We start from the raw sequence: 14,165 nt of genomic DNA, 5'->3' as shown, positions 1-14,165 counted from the left end.
TAAATGACTATCCAGTCCAGTCTGACTGACCCACCTGACCATTCAGCTCTTAGTATCTTTACTACTCTGCAGTCTGATCACTTATTGTGTATGTGCATTAGCATTAGCCTCCTCCTTGGTTCTGAATGTGTTGTTCAGAGCTGTTTTAGAACCGAAGACAGGAGTGTCTCTCTCTCGCTGTTAGAACAGAGCATTTCCACTGTAGTCTGGTTTCTTACCAGGCGCCAATCAGGAGTAAAGACGGGATGGGAGAAACGACAGATCTTCCCAAATGGAGATAATGATATAAAATCGCACTACAGCCAAACTGGGTGTTTTTTATGTTTTTTTTTGTGTAGACCAACATTTTCTGGAAGAGTGACGAGTTTAGATCCTCCTCTTCTGACAGATTAACTAGCACACTTTTTTACCTGCTGCTCTGGGAGCCGTCTGCTGTTGCTGAAGTGTACACACTGTAACTGCGGCACTATTTGGTATAAGGTGGAATGGAGATTTAGCATTAGCACCAACTTTAGCTTTTGTTTTGGCTGCTAACTGGTAACTTCGGCTCTCTTATCAGTTCAGAAAAATCTGTTTTGTTTTGGTCACCAAAATAATGTCACAGATGAACTTCAGAGGTTTGTCTGCAGCAGCTCAGGATCACATCTCTTAAAATCCTTAAAAGCTCTTTCTCTTAAAATGCCTGAATCTGCCCCTGAACCTGAATTACTGGATTCGATTGGCACATCCCTGTTAAATTAATCCAAATAATGGCTTTTTCCTAACTTTCAGCAGCTTCTAAAATTGGCTGAGCTAAATTCTAAAAGTGTGCTAGAACTAAACTCTCTAGGGATGATATTCGCTGGGAGTAGGACTTTAGAGTTTAGTCATAGTTATATGAAATTTTGTCCTCCCACATTAAATGACTCAAAAATGACAATGTTTATGATTTTTATGATAACCAGGCTCTTCTCACTTTAGGCAAGGCCTACAACAACGCCACTGCTCTTGTGATCACCTTGCCTGTTGGCAACTACCTGAACAACACGGATAAACTGGGCAAAGCACTGGCCTGGGAGAAAGAGTAAGCAATTTAACTAGGGCTGCATTGAATACCTTTAGTCTAATACAGGCTTTTGTTTATTAAACTAAACGATGTCTTGCCAATTCTAGCAGGAATCTGTCTGTGCAGTCTTTACAGGCTGAAACAATGACTGTAGTCTTTATGCATGCAAAGCTCAGTCATTGGCCATGCTCAGCATTGGGCTTGTGAGACTCAATTAGCTTCTATTATTACAGCAAGTTGAACTACAGATATCTTTAAACGTGACTCAGCCAGCTGTGGCTTATACCTACACGTTCCTCCTCTGTTCTCAGGTTCATCAGCTTCATGAAGAACTACAGCAACCCCAACCTGACCATCGCCTTCAGCTCGGAACGCAGCATTGAGGACGAGATTGATCGCGAAAGCAACAGTGACATCGCCACCATCGTGATTAGCTACGTCATCATGTTCGTCTATGTTTCTCTGGCACTTGGCCGGATCCACAGCTTCCAGACACTGCTGGTGAGCTACACGGGCTGTTTTCTGTTATGTAATCATTTACAAATGGGTTTTATGGGACACATTTTAGTGCATTTGCTTATTTAGTTCGGCAAGCTCCCACTGCTGGGACCTTGAGCAAGGCCCTTAACCCTCTCTGCTCTCTGGGTGTGTTTGCTCACTAGTGTGTATATGTGTGCTCTCTGCACGGATGGGTAAAAGATGGAGGCCAAATTCCATCTGTGTCCACATGGTGAATCTTGTTGTCTTTGTCAAGGTCATGAATTTTTGACACCATATAAAGAACAAAGAGGAAAAACAGCAAAGATAGAGACACAGCATATTGTCACCTGACAGTGACAATATGCTAAAAGTCAGAGTTTCCTAACCTGAATTATTTTTTTTTTTTTTTTAAGCTGACCTCCAGCTAGAGCTTTTTTTTCTTCGCGGTCCAAAAATAACAAACTGTATCATTGTCATGTGGGTTCCAGGTGGACTCCAAGATTTCTCTGGGGATAGCAGGGATCCTGATCGTTCTGAGCTCTGTGGCCAGCTCATTGGGGATCTTCAGCTACGCTGGTGTTCCCCTCACCCTAATTGTCATCGAGGTCATCCCCTTCATTGTTCTTGCTGTGGGGGTGGACAACATCTTTATCATCGTGCAGACCTTCCAGGTTAGTGGCCTGCATCTCCAACGGCCTTGTCTGTGTAATAGTTTAGTAGCTGTTTAACCAGAGGGATAAGATAGCAGTCCTGATTTAGGACTTCTAAGATCCCAGTGTCTTAGAAGGGTAAGGGTAAAGGTTGCATGCTGCTGCAGTTTGCTGTGTCTGTTTTATTGAGGTTTGCCTATTTTTGTGAGTATAGGAGGGACGGTTGTGGGAAATTCAATTATTAGTCACCGCCTTCTCAGTTTCTCTTCTCTTTTTGCCCAAGTTAGCAAGAAGTGTCGGTTTAAGAGTCTGTGCTGTTCGGATGGATTATTGTAGATAATCCTAATGTTAATTTCCCTTTTCTGTAATAATTGAGCAGCTTATTTTATAGTGTATATTGTAGAGTGTCTGTAGTACCTGTTTTTCTCTTGTTTTTGGTTTTTATTAATACAGTCGTGGGGAACCGTATTATAACACAGTTCACTGGTTTCCCTGCTCTAACAGACCTGCTAAACCTGGCAATTATCGAATGAGTTAAATCAGGTGTGCTTGAGCAGGAGTTCCCCACCCTTGCACTAATATAATGGCAGTCGCCAGTTCAAAATGCCAAGTAAGGTTCGATTTCATGAATGTGACCTACATTACATTGGGCTCTAAATGGTCCAGCGAGTCCTGGGTCATACTGTTTGTCATCAGCAGCCAGAACCTGAGAGAGTGCAATTTGCCTTGCTGTCTCCGGGTGGATTGATGGCTCTTTAGTGTAATGCTAGCTGGCACAGGCGTCTGCTAGCTGATGCATCAGAGCTGAGTACACTTTCCTCTGAACACGCTGATTGACCAGTAATGTGGCATCTGTGTCAGTTTGGAAAAAGAGGCGATCGCTGGCTATGCATGTGACGGAGGAGGCATTGCATATAATTGGGTAGAGTACTAATGAGTGGGTTAGGTATATGTTTATTTTTCCCAGCAAATACCTAGCCCTGAGTGATGCATATTGGTACAAAATATGCCTCAAAAACTGGTTATTAAAAGATCTGCATGCTGAAACCAAGCACAGCAATGGACTACACTTCGATCAGATGCGTTAAGGCATTCATAAAATTTTCACAAAGTGAGCTTTTTTTGTATCTCTGTATGTTCGCCTGAATCATAGCATTAATGAAATGACCTTTTCTGAGCTATAATGACGGCAGAACTAAGAAAACTGGCGTGTCTACTCTGTTAACCTGCTTTCTGTTCCGCTTTTTGCGAGCAGAGAGATGAGCGCATGCAGCACGAGGAGCTGCACCAACAAATAGGCCGTGTCCTCGGAGATGTGGCTCCCAGCATGTTCCTCTCTTCAGTCTCTGAAACTGTGGCCTTCTTCTTAGGTGAGAAATTTGTTTCTGAAATGGAATTGGTCAGACTCCTGTCCATTCCACAGTTGTATTTGGGGACGTCACAATTGCAAGTTATCGGAGGACTGGCGCCTAGTCCTTTAGATGCAGGTAAACTGCTGAAGGTTGACCACCCATGTTAAGGGAAGTGAAACCCCCTCGGATGAGTGATGCAACCCCTACAAGGTTACAGCCACATGCTGGGATTTACTACAGCTCATTCACATTGCTTACTCAAATAAATTTGGTCTGGATATGTCCCCTTGTTCCTCACAGAATGAGAACAGTTCTGAAGAGATGTTTTAAGGAGAACTGATGATAATAAAGCTCTGGTTCTTATTCTCTTTAGTTGCAAAAACTGTGTATCTTCCAGAGTCATCTTCTGTGTGAATGACAGGTCTGGGTTTTGTACCCATCTCTCTGCAGGATCTCTCTCCCACATGCCAGCTGTGAAGACGTTCTCACTCTTCGCCGGCTTGGCCATCATCATCGATTTCGTGTTGCAGATCAGCTGCTTTATCTCTCTGCTGGGTCTCGACATCAAGAGGCAGGAGGTGAGGGTCCTTGTAGGGTCCATGTGGTGTCCTGGTATACAGAGAGTGACCGAATGCTGTCTCCTTTAACTTCAAGTTTAACTATTGGTCATTTAATTATAATAATGTATTGCTCCACATCAGCAAAACACACAATCAACAAGGAAAGAACACAAAAACAACCAAAATAGACACCCACTTCCTCAGCAGTCAGGGGGAGAACTCTCCAGACCCAGGCACAAAATCACTTGACTGGGTCAGATAAGGGGGGTTGGAGGGGGGTGACATCTCACTGCCAGCCCAGAAGATGTCCCAACTGCAAACCAGTCTATATGGTCAGTCTAGTGTATATTCTTATATTTAGAGCAGGGGTGGGCAACAGGGTCCAGCAGAGTTTGCTGATTTCCCTACTCTAACAGACCTACTAAACCTGGCAATTAACAGGGGATTTGAATCCAATATGCCCAAGCAGGAAAAGCACACAACTGTGCAGGAATCTGGCCTTCTAGGACCGTCCCCCTGATTTAGAGATTATTACATATTTAATTAGTAAGTTCTCTGGAAAGTTAAGATTTGCCCTTGATTTACCTTATTTCCATAAATCAAATTTTTTCTTCATGCAAAAATGGGACACATTGCTGTCACCTACATGATTTATTTATTTATTTATTTTAATTGTATAAAGTTGTTTTACCTAACACTTCTCAAATACCAGTATAAATGAAAACACATTTTAAGCCCAGAACATAATTTGCTTTAACGAGCCGCAGTAACTGATTAGCTTGTGCTCAGTGTACTTGAGAGCCAAGTTAGCCCAGTAAGTTTAATCAGCTAATAAAAAGTAAAGGCAACATTCTGCTATGCTGCCTACAATGGAGAGCTTTTATGCTGGACTAGTTTTATTTATTAAAAAATATATATTTGTAAATAATATACACATCATAACTAATCATATAGGCTCATAAAAACACCACCACAGACCACCACAGCGAATCAGAATGTGATAAATCTGTTACAGCGTCAGGCATTTGAGTCGTGATTAAGGTTGTGCAAACCTGGTCTTCTAGGACGTGTGGAAATATGATCATCACTATCACACAATTTCCTAGAAGGTCAGGGGGATTTTAGGTTAATATTACCTGGTGTTTTGATCCAGGGAAAACCCAGCTGCACTTGTTAGATGTTTGGAGGTGTTGTAGGGGACTGCCCATGATGTCCCAGTCTCACATTAACCTACGTCCTCCTTCCTGCCCTCTAGAGGAATCGCTTGGACATTCTGTGTTGCGTTAAGCTGCCTGAGGGACAGGAGGAGAAGACTGAAGGCATCCTTTTCCGCTTCTTCAAGAAAATCTATGCTCCATTTATTCTGAATGAGTGGATGCGCCCCCTGGTGGTGAGTCACAGCTGCTGTAATTTGACAACTATATCACTAAATTTCTATTGTACATGTCTTGTTTTTTTTTTGGTGAACCATAATTAAAGATTTATCTTTTATGTTATTTATTTATTTTTTTAAATTTATTAACATTTTTTTTAAAAGGTTGCTCTGTTCGTGGGCATGCTCTCCTTCAGCATAGCGGTCACTGACAAGGTAGAAATTGGACTAGATCAAAGGCTGTCCATGCCTGATGTAAGTCTTAATGTTCTTATCCTTATATATAGTTGTGTAACGCTTCTTGAACATGTCGGAATATAATAATAATTACATAATTTCCAAGGAGTTTCTTGAGGAGTTTAGGGGTAAACTAAATAGTAATGTATTACTATACTATATGTACTACTATACTAAGTAATATTAGATATATTATAAAACATCTATAACACTCTCTGGGTTTGTAATTTATAATATGAGACATAGAATGTAGTGTTGGCAGTTCTTATTGGTGTAGTGTGGTGGGCCTACCATGCCAGGCAACTGAACCCTAGTCTGCCACAGATTCAGGCAAAGTTGGTGCCCATTACTCTACACCATCGGTTAACTGGTGATTGTGTACAGTCCTTAATTAAGGCACTCTGCTTTCCCTGCAGGACTCGTACGTATTGGATTATTTTGGCAACCTGACCCAGTACCTGCAAACTGGACCACCTGTCTACTTCGTGGTGCGGGATGGCCATGACTATCGCACCTCTTTCGGTCAGAACCAAGTGTGTGGTGGAGTGGGCTGCAACAACGACTCTCTGGTCCAGCAAATCTACACCGCCTCCCGCATGGTTGACTAGTGAGTAACCCTGAATTTACACTAGTTTGTACAGGAACAGCACAGCGAGGTTAAGGATGTGAGGTTAAAGAGTACACAAACCCTCAGGATCAGCAGGTCTCCTGTCCTGCCAGCACATTTGACAAATGCAGGTTATGTGTGAATAATAAGCGGGTGGAAACGGGGCTTAGTGATGAGCAGGAAGTGTAGAAAGCAGCCAATCGAAGGCTTTTCTCCTTCATACATTGCCACAATAACCAGTGGGAGGGTTTACATTGTGGAGGTTGCCGCCCACTATCAATTGAGGGGTTACAGCTGCAAGTTACAGCTGAAATTATAACTACTAGGGGACTCGCTGGCTAGGTTTGAAACAGCTAACATGCAATTTATACACTTATAGAAGGGTATAAATGGCGTTTGTTAGAAAAATCACTTCTTTTACCCAAATCTTTTTGGGTAAAAAAACATATAATTTGCTCACATTTTAAAAGAGGGTTTGCTGAGTTCTCTCTGTCCAATAAAAAGAATGTATTTCCAAAATGGTGACTTTACAGAAGGCAAAATTTTCTTAAGTTTGAATGGAAGTCAATGTACATCAATCTTTACATGTAAACTAGCAATAAAAAGTCAATACTGTGTTTTGAGAATCAATACAGTACTGCATGACATAAGATCACAATATGTTGATATTTTCTTACACCCTTAATCTCAAACGTGAAAGATTGGTGCAAACCACAGTGCTCTACTGGGCTACGCCTTCCAGATGATGACTTCCTTCCCCTGTAACGTAAATTCTTTCCTATGACACCAATGACGTACTAGTATTAAGCTCTGGTAAAAGCTGCGATTGGGCTTTTTGGCCTCAGCCAGCTTGGTCACAGTTGTTGGTGATCAGGCTTTTGAATGGAAATTTGAATGGAGATGAAGTTAAACTGCATGCTGATAAGCCTTCTATTGTAACCTGTGCTTCTGTGTTTGTCAGCTCCAGGATCAACGCAACGCCCTCCTCCTGGTTGGATGACTACTTTGACTGGGTGAAGCCACGGTCGATCTGTTGCCGATACTTCAATGACACTGGAGCTTTCTGCAACGCCTCAGGTGAACCATTAGCCACAGAGTCAACAAGACTTTCACACACTTCCAGGGGTCACTGGCCCTCCTGTGTGTGGACATGGTTACTTCTCTGCCAATGTATTTCTGGTCATCTTTGTGTGTTGCAGTGGTGGATCCTTCGTGTGTGCAGTGCAGGCCTTTGACTCCTGAAGGTAAACGGAACCCCAACGGCACTGACTTCATGAGGTTTCTTCCCATGTTCCTGTCTGATAATCCCAACATCAAGTGCGGAAAAGGGTGTGTATGCGTAATGAGTTCAGCCTAAAGGCTTTTACGCACATGTTTGGACACAGCTGTCTGATCAGCTTGGCTGTTGCTATGCAGAGATGGTCACATTTATTCATGCACAGTGCATAAATAATGCTCCAATGAAATGAACCTCACAGTCAAATATGCTGTGTTATCTATCTATGCTCCTCTCACTTTCATAACAACTGTTGCTAAGTTGGAGTAGCTTCACAGTTCCTTGGGAAAAATAACTTTCAGCCTAATAAGAAACTGTGGCAACTTTCAAAGTGCCTACATTTTAGAGTATGCTGTTATTTTTTTAGATGATTATTTTTCTTGCAGGTTTTGTTGTGCAACTTGCTTGATCATCAGGAATTTCTATGTTACAGAGGATAAACCATTTCAGCCTGTCTTTTAAGTTTAAAGTCATAAAAAATATCAATTGTTCTCCTCCATAGAGGCCATGCTGCATACAGTACTGCTGTGGTACTGAAGGACAACAACACCAATGTAGGGGCCACCTACTTCATGAGCTACCACTCCATTCTGACGAACTCCTCAGTCAGCATCGACAGCATGAAAATGGCTCGCGAGCTGGCCCACAACATCTCTGTTTCCATGGGGTCGGACAGCAAGACAGACCGTGTCTTCCCTTACAGGTAATGTTCTCAGGTAATGATCTGCCACAACATTAGTACTCACTGTCCATTAGATCCGCTGTGTAGTACTATAATTCCTAGACTGTAGTCATTCTGTTTCTCAGCAGACTCTGTTATCAGCCTCCTTTCAACCTGTTCTTCAATGCCCAGGACCCCACAGGACCGACCACCACAGAGCTGGTAGTGGTATTTGTGTGGTGGGTCAGCATTCTCAGCACTGCAGTGACACTGACTGACATGGTGGTGGTGGGGAGTGTGTTAGTAGTGTTTAAAGTGCTTAAACACTGTGTCTGTCCACTCACTGTCCACTGTCTATTAGACACTCCTACCTAGTTGGTCCACCTTGTAGATGAAGGTGAAGTAAGTCAAAGACAGAAGCTCTGTATCTGTTGCTGCACAGTGTGTGTTGGTCATCCTCTTGTCCTTAATCAGTGCCCACTGGACGCTGTTGGTGAGATGTTTCTGGTTGGTGGACTATTCTCAGTCCGGCAGTGACCCTGAGTTGTTTAAAAACTCCAGCAGCCCTGCTGTGTCTGATCCACTTGTACCACCAGTGCAACACACACACCAACACCCTCTCCACCATGTCAGTGTCTTCAGTGCTAAGAATGCTGACCCACCACCCAAATACTACCTGCTCTGTGAGGGTCAGTCCTGTGGAGTCCTGGCCATTGAGGAACAGGGTGAAGGAGGCTAACAAAGTATGCAGAGAAACAGATGGATATACAGTCTGATATTGAAGAACTACAAGTGATCCTGTATGTTAAAATGGACAATGAGTGTAGAAACATGGACATGGTGTTAATGTTGTGGCTGATCGGTGCATACTCCAAGGTCCAGAAAAGCCTTTAACCTTATATAGAGTGAGCTGGTAATAAGTATGTCTTTGTCTCAGTTATGGCCTGTTTTTGTATCCTCTCAGAGGCTTTATGAAAAATTCTTTAGTGTCATAAAGGTTTTAGTGCTGCTTTTAGACTCTGGGTGATGATTTGCATGACTTCAAAACATGTTTTCTCTGCAGAAATAGTATTCAAAGTTCAGGCAGCAAGAGGTCGTCCCTGGTGACCCATTTCCGTTAAAGAGTTGTAAACGTTGCGCAAGTCTTAGCATGTGTTTTAAACAGCGCTCAAGGCAAAGACTTCTCCTTCCGCAGAGCATTGCAGAACATTCCCAGTATTCTCTGTATTTAGGGTGGGGCACAGAGGGTCCTTAAAGGCAGCAAGAACACGAGTTCAAGTCTAGTTCTGCTTTTTTTTTTTGTCATTTGGCAGTGTGCTTTGACATGATGACTTTTCTCTAACAGAGGCTGTTTTATGCAGTTATTAATGTTTATTATTGTTTGTATTTATTTATTTATTTTAATTGTATTAAAATGAGTAAATCAGATTTACTTGATTTAATGGGCTGTTTCTCAGGATGTACATCATTCTGCCATAACATTTAAAGCAATACTAGAGCATAGCACCTCTACCATTGCTAATCCTGGCTCCATCTGTTTCAACTGCACCACTGAACTTAAGAAAAACAGGTGGGGGGAAAAAAACCCTCAAGCCCATTGTAGTTGAAATTTGTGTAAGCATGTCCTTTAGCTGTGGCTCGTGAAATTCACTTCCTAACTATAGGGGGAGCCCAGGAGCAAGAAATGATATGCCAGTTCTCGCATTATTGGTGACTGGTGAAGTGAAGAACATTTGATTTATATGGATCCAGGGACACCTGTCAAAGGGGTGGGATCTACACTTTAGGCAGCAAGCAAACAGTCAGTCAGTTCTTAGTTCTCAATTCTACACAATATTAGGCAGGTGATTTTAATGATATGGCTGCTGATGGTTGGTTTATGCTGATAAGAATGCTTGTTGTACTTCAGGCTGTTGCAAAAATGATCCCTTCATACACTCTCTTCTTTGGTTTTGTTTACTCTCTTTTCAGTGTGTTCTACGTCTTCTACGAGCAGTACCTCACCATCGCCTATGACACAGCGAGAAACCTGGGTGTATCTCTAGTATCCATATTTGTGGTCAGCACGGTGCTCCTGGGCTTCGAGCTGTGGTCGGCCCTGCTGGTCTCCCTCACCATCGCCATGATCCTGGTCAACATGTTCGGAGTCATGTGGCTGTGGGGCATCAGCCTCAATGCTGTCTCACTCGTTAACCTGGTCATGGTGGGTTGAAGAAATGGCAATACTAACTTAAATTAGCCATTAGCCACTGTGCAAGTGTGACCATATTGGCTGGCTTACGTATAGAAGTGATAAATATACCAAGAGAAGAATTTCTAGTATTTCTTGTAATATTAATTGGGGTGATTGAATTTTTACATTTCTGTGTGTTTTAGAGCTGTGGTATATCGGTGGAATTCTGCAGTCACATTGTGAGGGCGTTCTCCATCAGCACGAAGAGCACGCGGGTGGAGAGGGCTGAGGAGGCTCTGGCACATATGGGCAGCTCTGTAAGTGTTCATTCTCAGAGGCTGCAGCTGACTTCAGCTGAAGGTCATAGATACATAAAGCAGCTCCTAGTTTACCTCCTGCTTTTACGTCGGTTCTACCCACCTAAACATTCACCAGTACGCCAAGTTTGTGATCAGTTGTCATAAATGGTGTTATTTAATATACAGATGCTAATATATACAATTATATAATATAACCTGAAATTTGACTAGTGTTAATTAGCAGCACGTCTTACTGAAGTTGTGGGGGTGTATTATGTGTATACACACAAAGATCGGATCAGATTGGTATCGGTCGGCAGTCAGCACTAGGGTACTTTGATGGGATCGGAGGGCAATAAAACTTGATCAGGACATCCCTAGTTGCAAGTATTTTGGAAGCTACAAGTAATTAAATGATTAATATAATGTAATTATCCATTTATAATATAAGTATGTATTATAATTGCTATTGATCATGTATAATATACAATTATATTTTTTAGTTTAACAATAGCTTCACTTTATACTGTCATCATTCTAATCATTTATGCATCTGAATCAAAATTAATTTTATATTATGGGAATGTTTCTAAACTTTTGACTGGCCACACCCATACACTGGGGTCCTTTGGCACTGTGTATAATAATGTTCTTTTCTTTGACTGCCTCTGTTTTTAGGTGTTCAGCGGAATTACACTAACCAAGTTTGGTGGCATCCTGATCCTAGCGCTTTCCAAGTCCCAGATCTTCCAGGTCTTCTACTTCCGCATGTATTTAGCCATCGTGCTGCTGGGAGCGACGCATGGCCTGATCTTTCTCCCAGTGCTTCTCAGCTATGCAGGTAAAGTATCTCCTCTAAAGTATGTGCAGCCACTATTTTGCCATTTAGCTTGGACCTACCCTGCACTTTTAAACCAGACTTTCTAAACAAGGTTCAATGAATAGAACAATTATAGTATATACAAGTGTGTGTGTGTGTGTGTATGTATATATACACACCAATCAGCCATTACATTAAAACCACCTGCCTAATATTCAGTAGCCTCCCCCCTCCCTTACGGTGCCACAATAGATCCGACCATTCAAGGCAAAGCCTGTAGTATCCGACTCTAAGAAGTTAGCAGAAAATCCTTGTGAGGTTGTGAGGTGGGGCCTTCATGAGGACCACTGAGCCTTAGGTGCCCATAATTCCCCTGCTCATTCCACCCTGCTCATTCCACCTGTTCATTCATGGTGCCTATGATGGCTGAGGTTATTCTTGGGTAAATAGCAAAGCACTTTTCTAAGTCGCTCTGGATAAGAGTGTCTGCTAAATGCCTTCAATGTAAATGATTCTGACGCCAGTTGTTCTTTCTTGGAGCACTTTTGGTAGGTATGGGCGTGACAGTTCGGCTTTTGTTAAAGTGGCTCAGATTCTTTCACTTGCCCAGTTTTCCTGCTTTTAACACCATCACCACCTTCAAGAACTTTCTGCTCACATACTGCCTAATACATCCCCACCCCTTGACCACTGTAGATGAAGAAAATCAGTGTTTTCCACCTCATTGGTTAGTGGTGTTAATATAATGGCTGATCGGTGTAAACATAAGGACAATACATGGACCTGCTACCCCATGATTGAAAGAATTTCTGTGTCCACAGGTCCATCGGTCAACAAAGCTAAAGCGATGGCCGCCCGCCACAGGTTCACCGGTACCGAGCGCGAGCATCTGCTAAAATACTAACTGCTCTAAGGAAGCTGACGTACCGAACCCAAAGGGACTGTGTGGGTACAGTGGCCTCTCGCTGCTGTACGCACACACACTAACCCGTTCACACGCACACACACACACACACACACACACACACACACACACACATAAATACGGACATACACACACTCACCCCTCGACTGAGAGACCCTAACTCAGGACCCCTGCTTGGGAGTGCGTTGAAAAGAAAAAAAAAATAAATAGAAGAAACCCCGTGAGATGACCGCAACTTCCTCCACGCTGGGATATCGCTGTGGTCATCCTAGCAACAAAACTAACAGGCGCAGGACAGACGACGGAAGCTGCATTTGCTTTTGAAAAGCACATTAAAGCAAATACTTATGAGTGAATCAGCGGACAGCAACTCATGGTATGCAAACACAGAAGAAGCTGCTTAAGCATTGTTTCACACACAGCATTGTAGGCGATACTCACGCCAGTCTGACTATTAGAAATATAGCTTTTTATACTGGAATAATATGACATATGCATCTGAAATGACTAATCTGAGTTATTATTATGAGTGTGAACACACATCTGGTAGGTTTAATTATATTAGCGGACATATTCATAATTTCTAACTAAATCACTTCAGCAAAGAGATATCGGAATTTCCTTGATGCTTTAAAAGTGACCCTGTACATGAAGAGTGAACTCTACTCACGAGGTGTTAATAGACTTATTTTTGAGGGGAATTTTGTGTTCTTTACAAATATTAAGGGGTTTATTTTCATAACTTTTGTTGTGTTTACTCGTGTCACATAAAGAAATAATCACTAAAATATATAACCAGAAAAGAAAGGACTGTCAATCCGTAGGCTCCTTTCAGGATTGGGCCTATTATCAGCTCGGTTGCTATGAAGTGCTGTGGCTTTCACAGAACAGAGCAGTGTATGTATGCTTAGATCTCAGTTGTAAAAAGTAGTAGTGAGAGTAAAGCTATCGGGAGATTATGGAAATGGCTAGAAATGGGGTACTTGTGAACTGTTTACGAGGCATGAGGAGCATCACTCGAGCAGCCAGCTTCTAAAAGCTGAAGGATGAATTGAATAGAGTTACATCGGCAGACGTGTTCCACACCACCTCGAACCACCTGTGGTTGTGTCTACATGCTTTTTATTATTAATATTTATAAATAATTCTATGTAATTTAGCATTGGATACCTCAGAGTGCATTGTTAGATCCTAGAGGTCTAGGAGATGTTCTGAAAGATTGAATGAAGAAATGTAACTGTTACCGGCACAAAGGGTGGGAGACTTTTTCTTTTTTTATACATATATACATATATAACCGTTTTAACATTGAGATCTGAACCATTTACTGAACTGTCCATGTCTGCATTCCATGGTGGATAATACTGCGTGATATTTGTATGATTTTTGTTTTTTTTTTGGATTAAAAGAGTGATACTAATTTGTAATGCTTGGACCCATTTGTCGTCATTCTAGCCAAGAATAAAGTGATGGCTTGGTCAGAAAATTTGATGACTAGCTACATCAGCTCATCACGCAGCCATGCTTCTGCCCACAGTATGTCAAATACAGGCCTTAACTTTACAATTTGATGCAGTTTGAGGAAAGTGTAGTGTCCTTTAGGCATGCTGGCTGCACAGAGCTCGTCAGTGTACATATATTTATGTCTTAAAAATGGCAAATTTACAGGGGAAGGGAAAACACTTCATTTTCAATGGAAGTCAATGTA

General features: G+C 42.1%; 1 protein-coding gene across 1 annotated transcript in view; it reads left to right on the top strand.

Annotated features, from left to right (window-relative positions):
• The window catches only part of npc1 (Niemann-Pick disease, type C1), a 28,582-nt gene extending 14,698 nt beyond the window's left edge, over positions 1 to 13,884 (top strand). Inside the window, exons 11-25 of the mRNA XM_072669188.1 lie at positions 961 to 1,063; positions 1,357 to 1,546; positions 2,014 to 2,196; positions 3,431 to 3,545; positions 3,978 to 4,105; positions 5,343 to 5,477; positions 5,625 to 5,714; positions 6,113 to 6,303; positions 7,265 to 7,380; positions 7,503 to 7,632; positions 8,082 to 8,282; positions 10,212 to 10,443; positions 10,617 to 10,730; positions 11,391 to 11,553; positions 12,354 to 13,884. Coding sequence (XP_072525289.1) covers positions 961 to 1,063; positions 1,357 to 1,546; positions 2,014 to 2,196; positions 3,431 to 3,545; positions 3,978 to 4,105; positions 5,343 to 5,477; positions 5,625 to 5,714; positions 6,113 to 6,303; positions 7,265 to 7,380; positions 7,503 to 7,632; positions 8,082 to 8,282; positions 10,212 to 10,443; positions 10,617 to 10,730; positions 11,391 to 11,553; positions 12,354 to 12,436 — 2,174 coding nt within the window. The 3' untranslated portion in view covers positions 12,437 to 13,884. The remainder of the gene's footprint in view (positions 1 to 960; positions 1,064 to 1,356; positions 1,547 to 2,013; positions 2,197 to 3,430; positions 3,546 to 3,977; positions 4,106 to 5,342; positions 5,478 to 5,624; positions 5,715 to 6,112; positions 6,304 to 7,264; positions 7,381 to 7,502; positions 7,633 to 8,081; positions 8,283 to 10,211; positions 10,444 to 10,616; positions 10,731 to 11,390; positions 11,554 to 12,353) is intronic.
• Positions 13,885 to 14,165: the final 281 nt, after the last annotated feature.

The sequence above is a fragment of the Salminus brasiliensis genome, chromosome 23 (genome assembly GCF_030463535.1).
Source record: "Salminus brasiliensis chromosome 23, fSalBra1.hap2, whole genome shotgun sequence".
NCBI lineage: Eukaryota > Metazoa > Chordata > Actinopteri > Characiformes > Bryconidae > Salminus > Salminus brasiliensis.
This window is presented reverse-complemented; position numbering and strand designations above follow the sequence as displayed.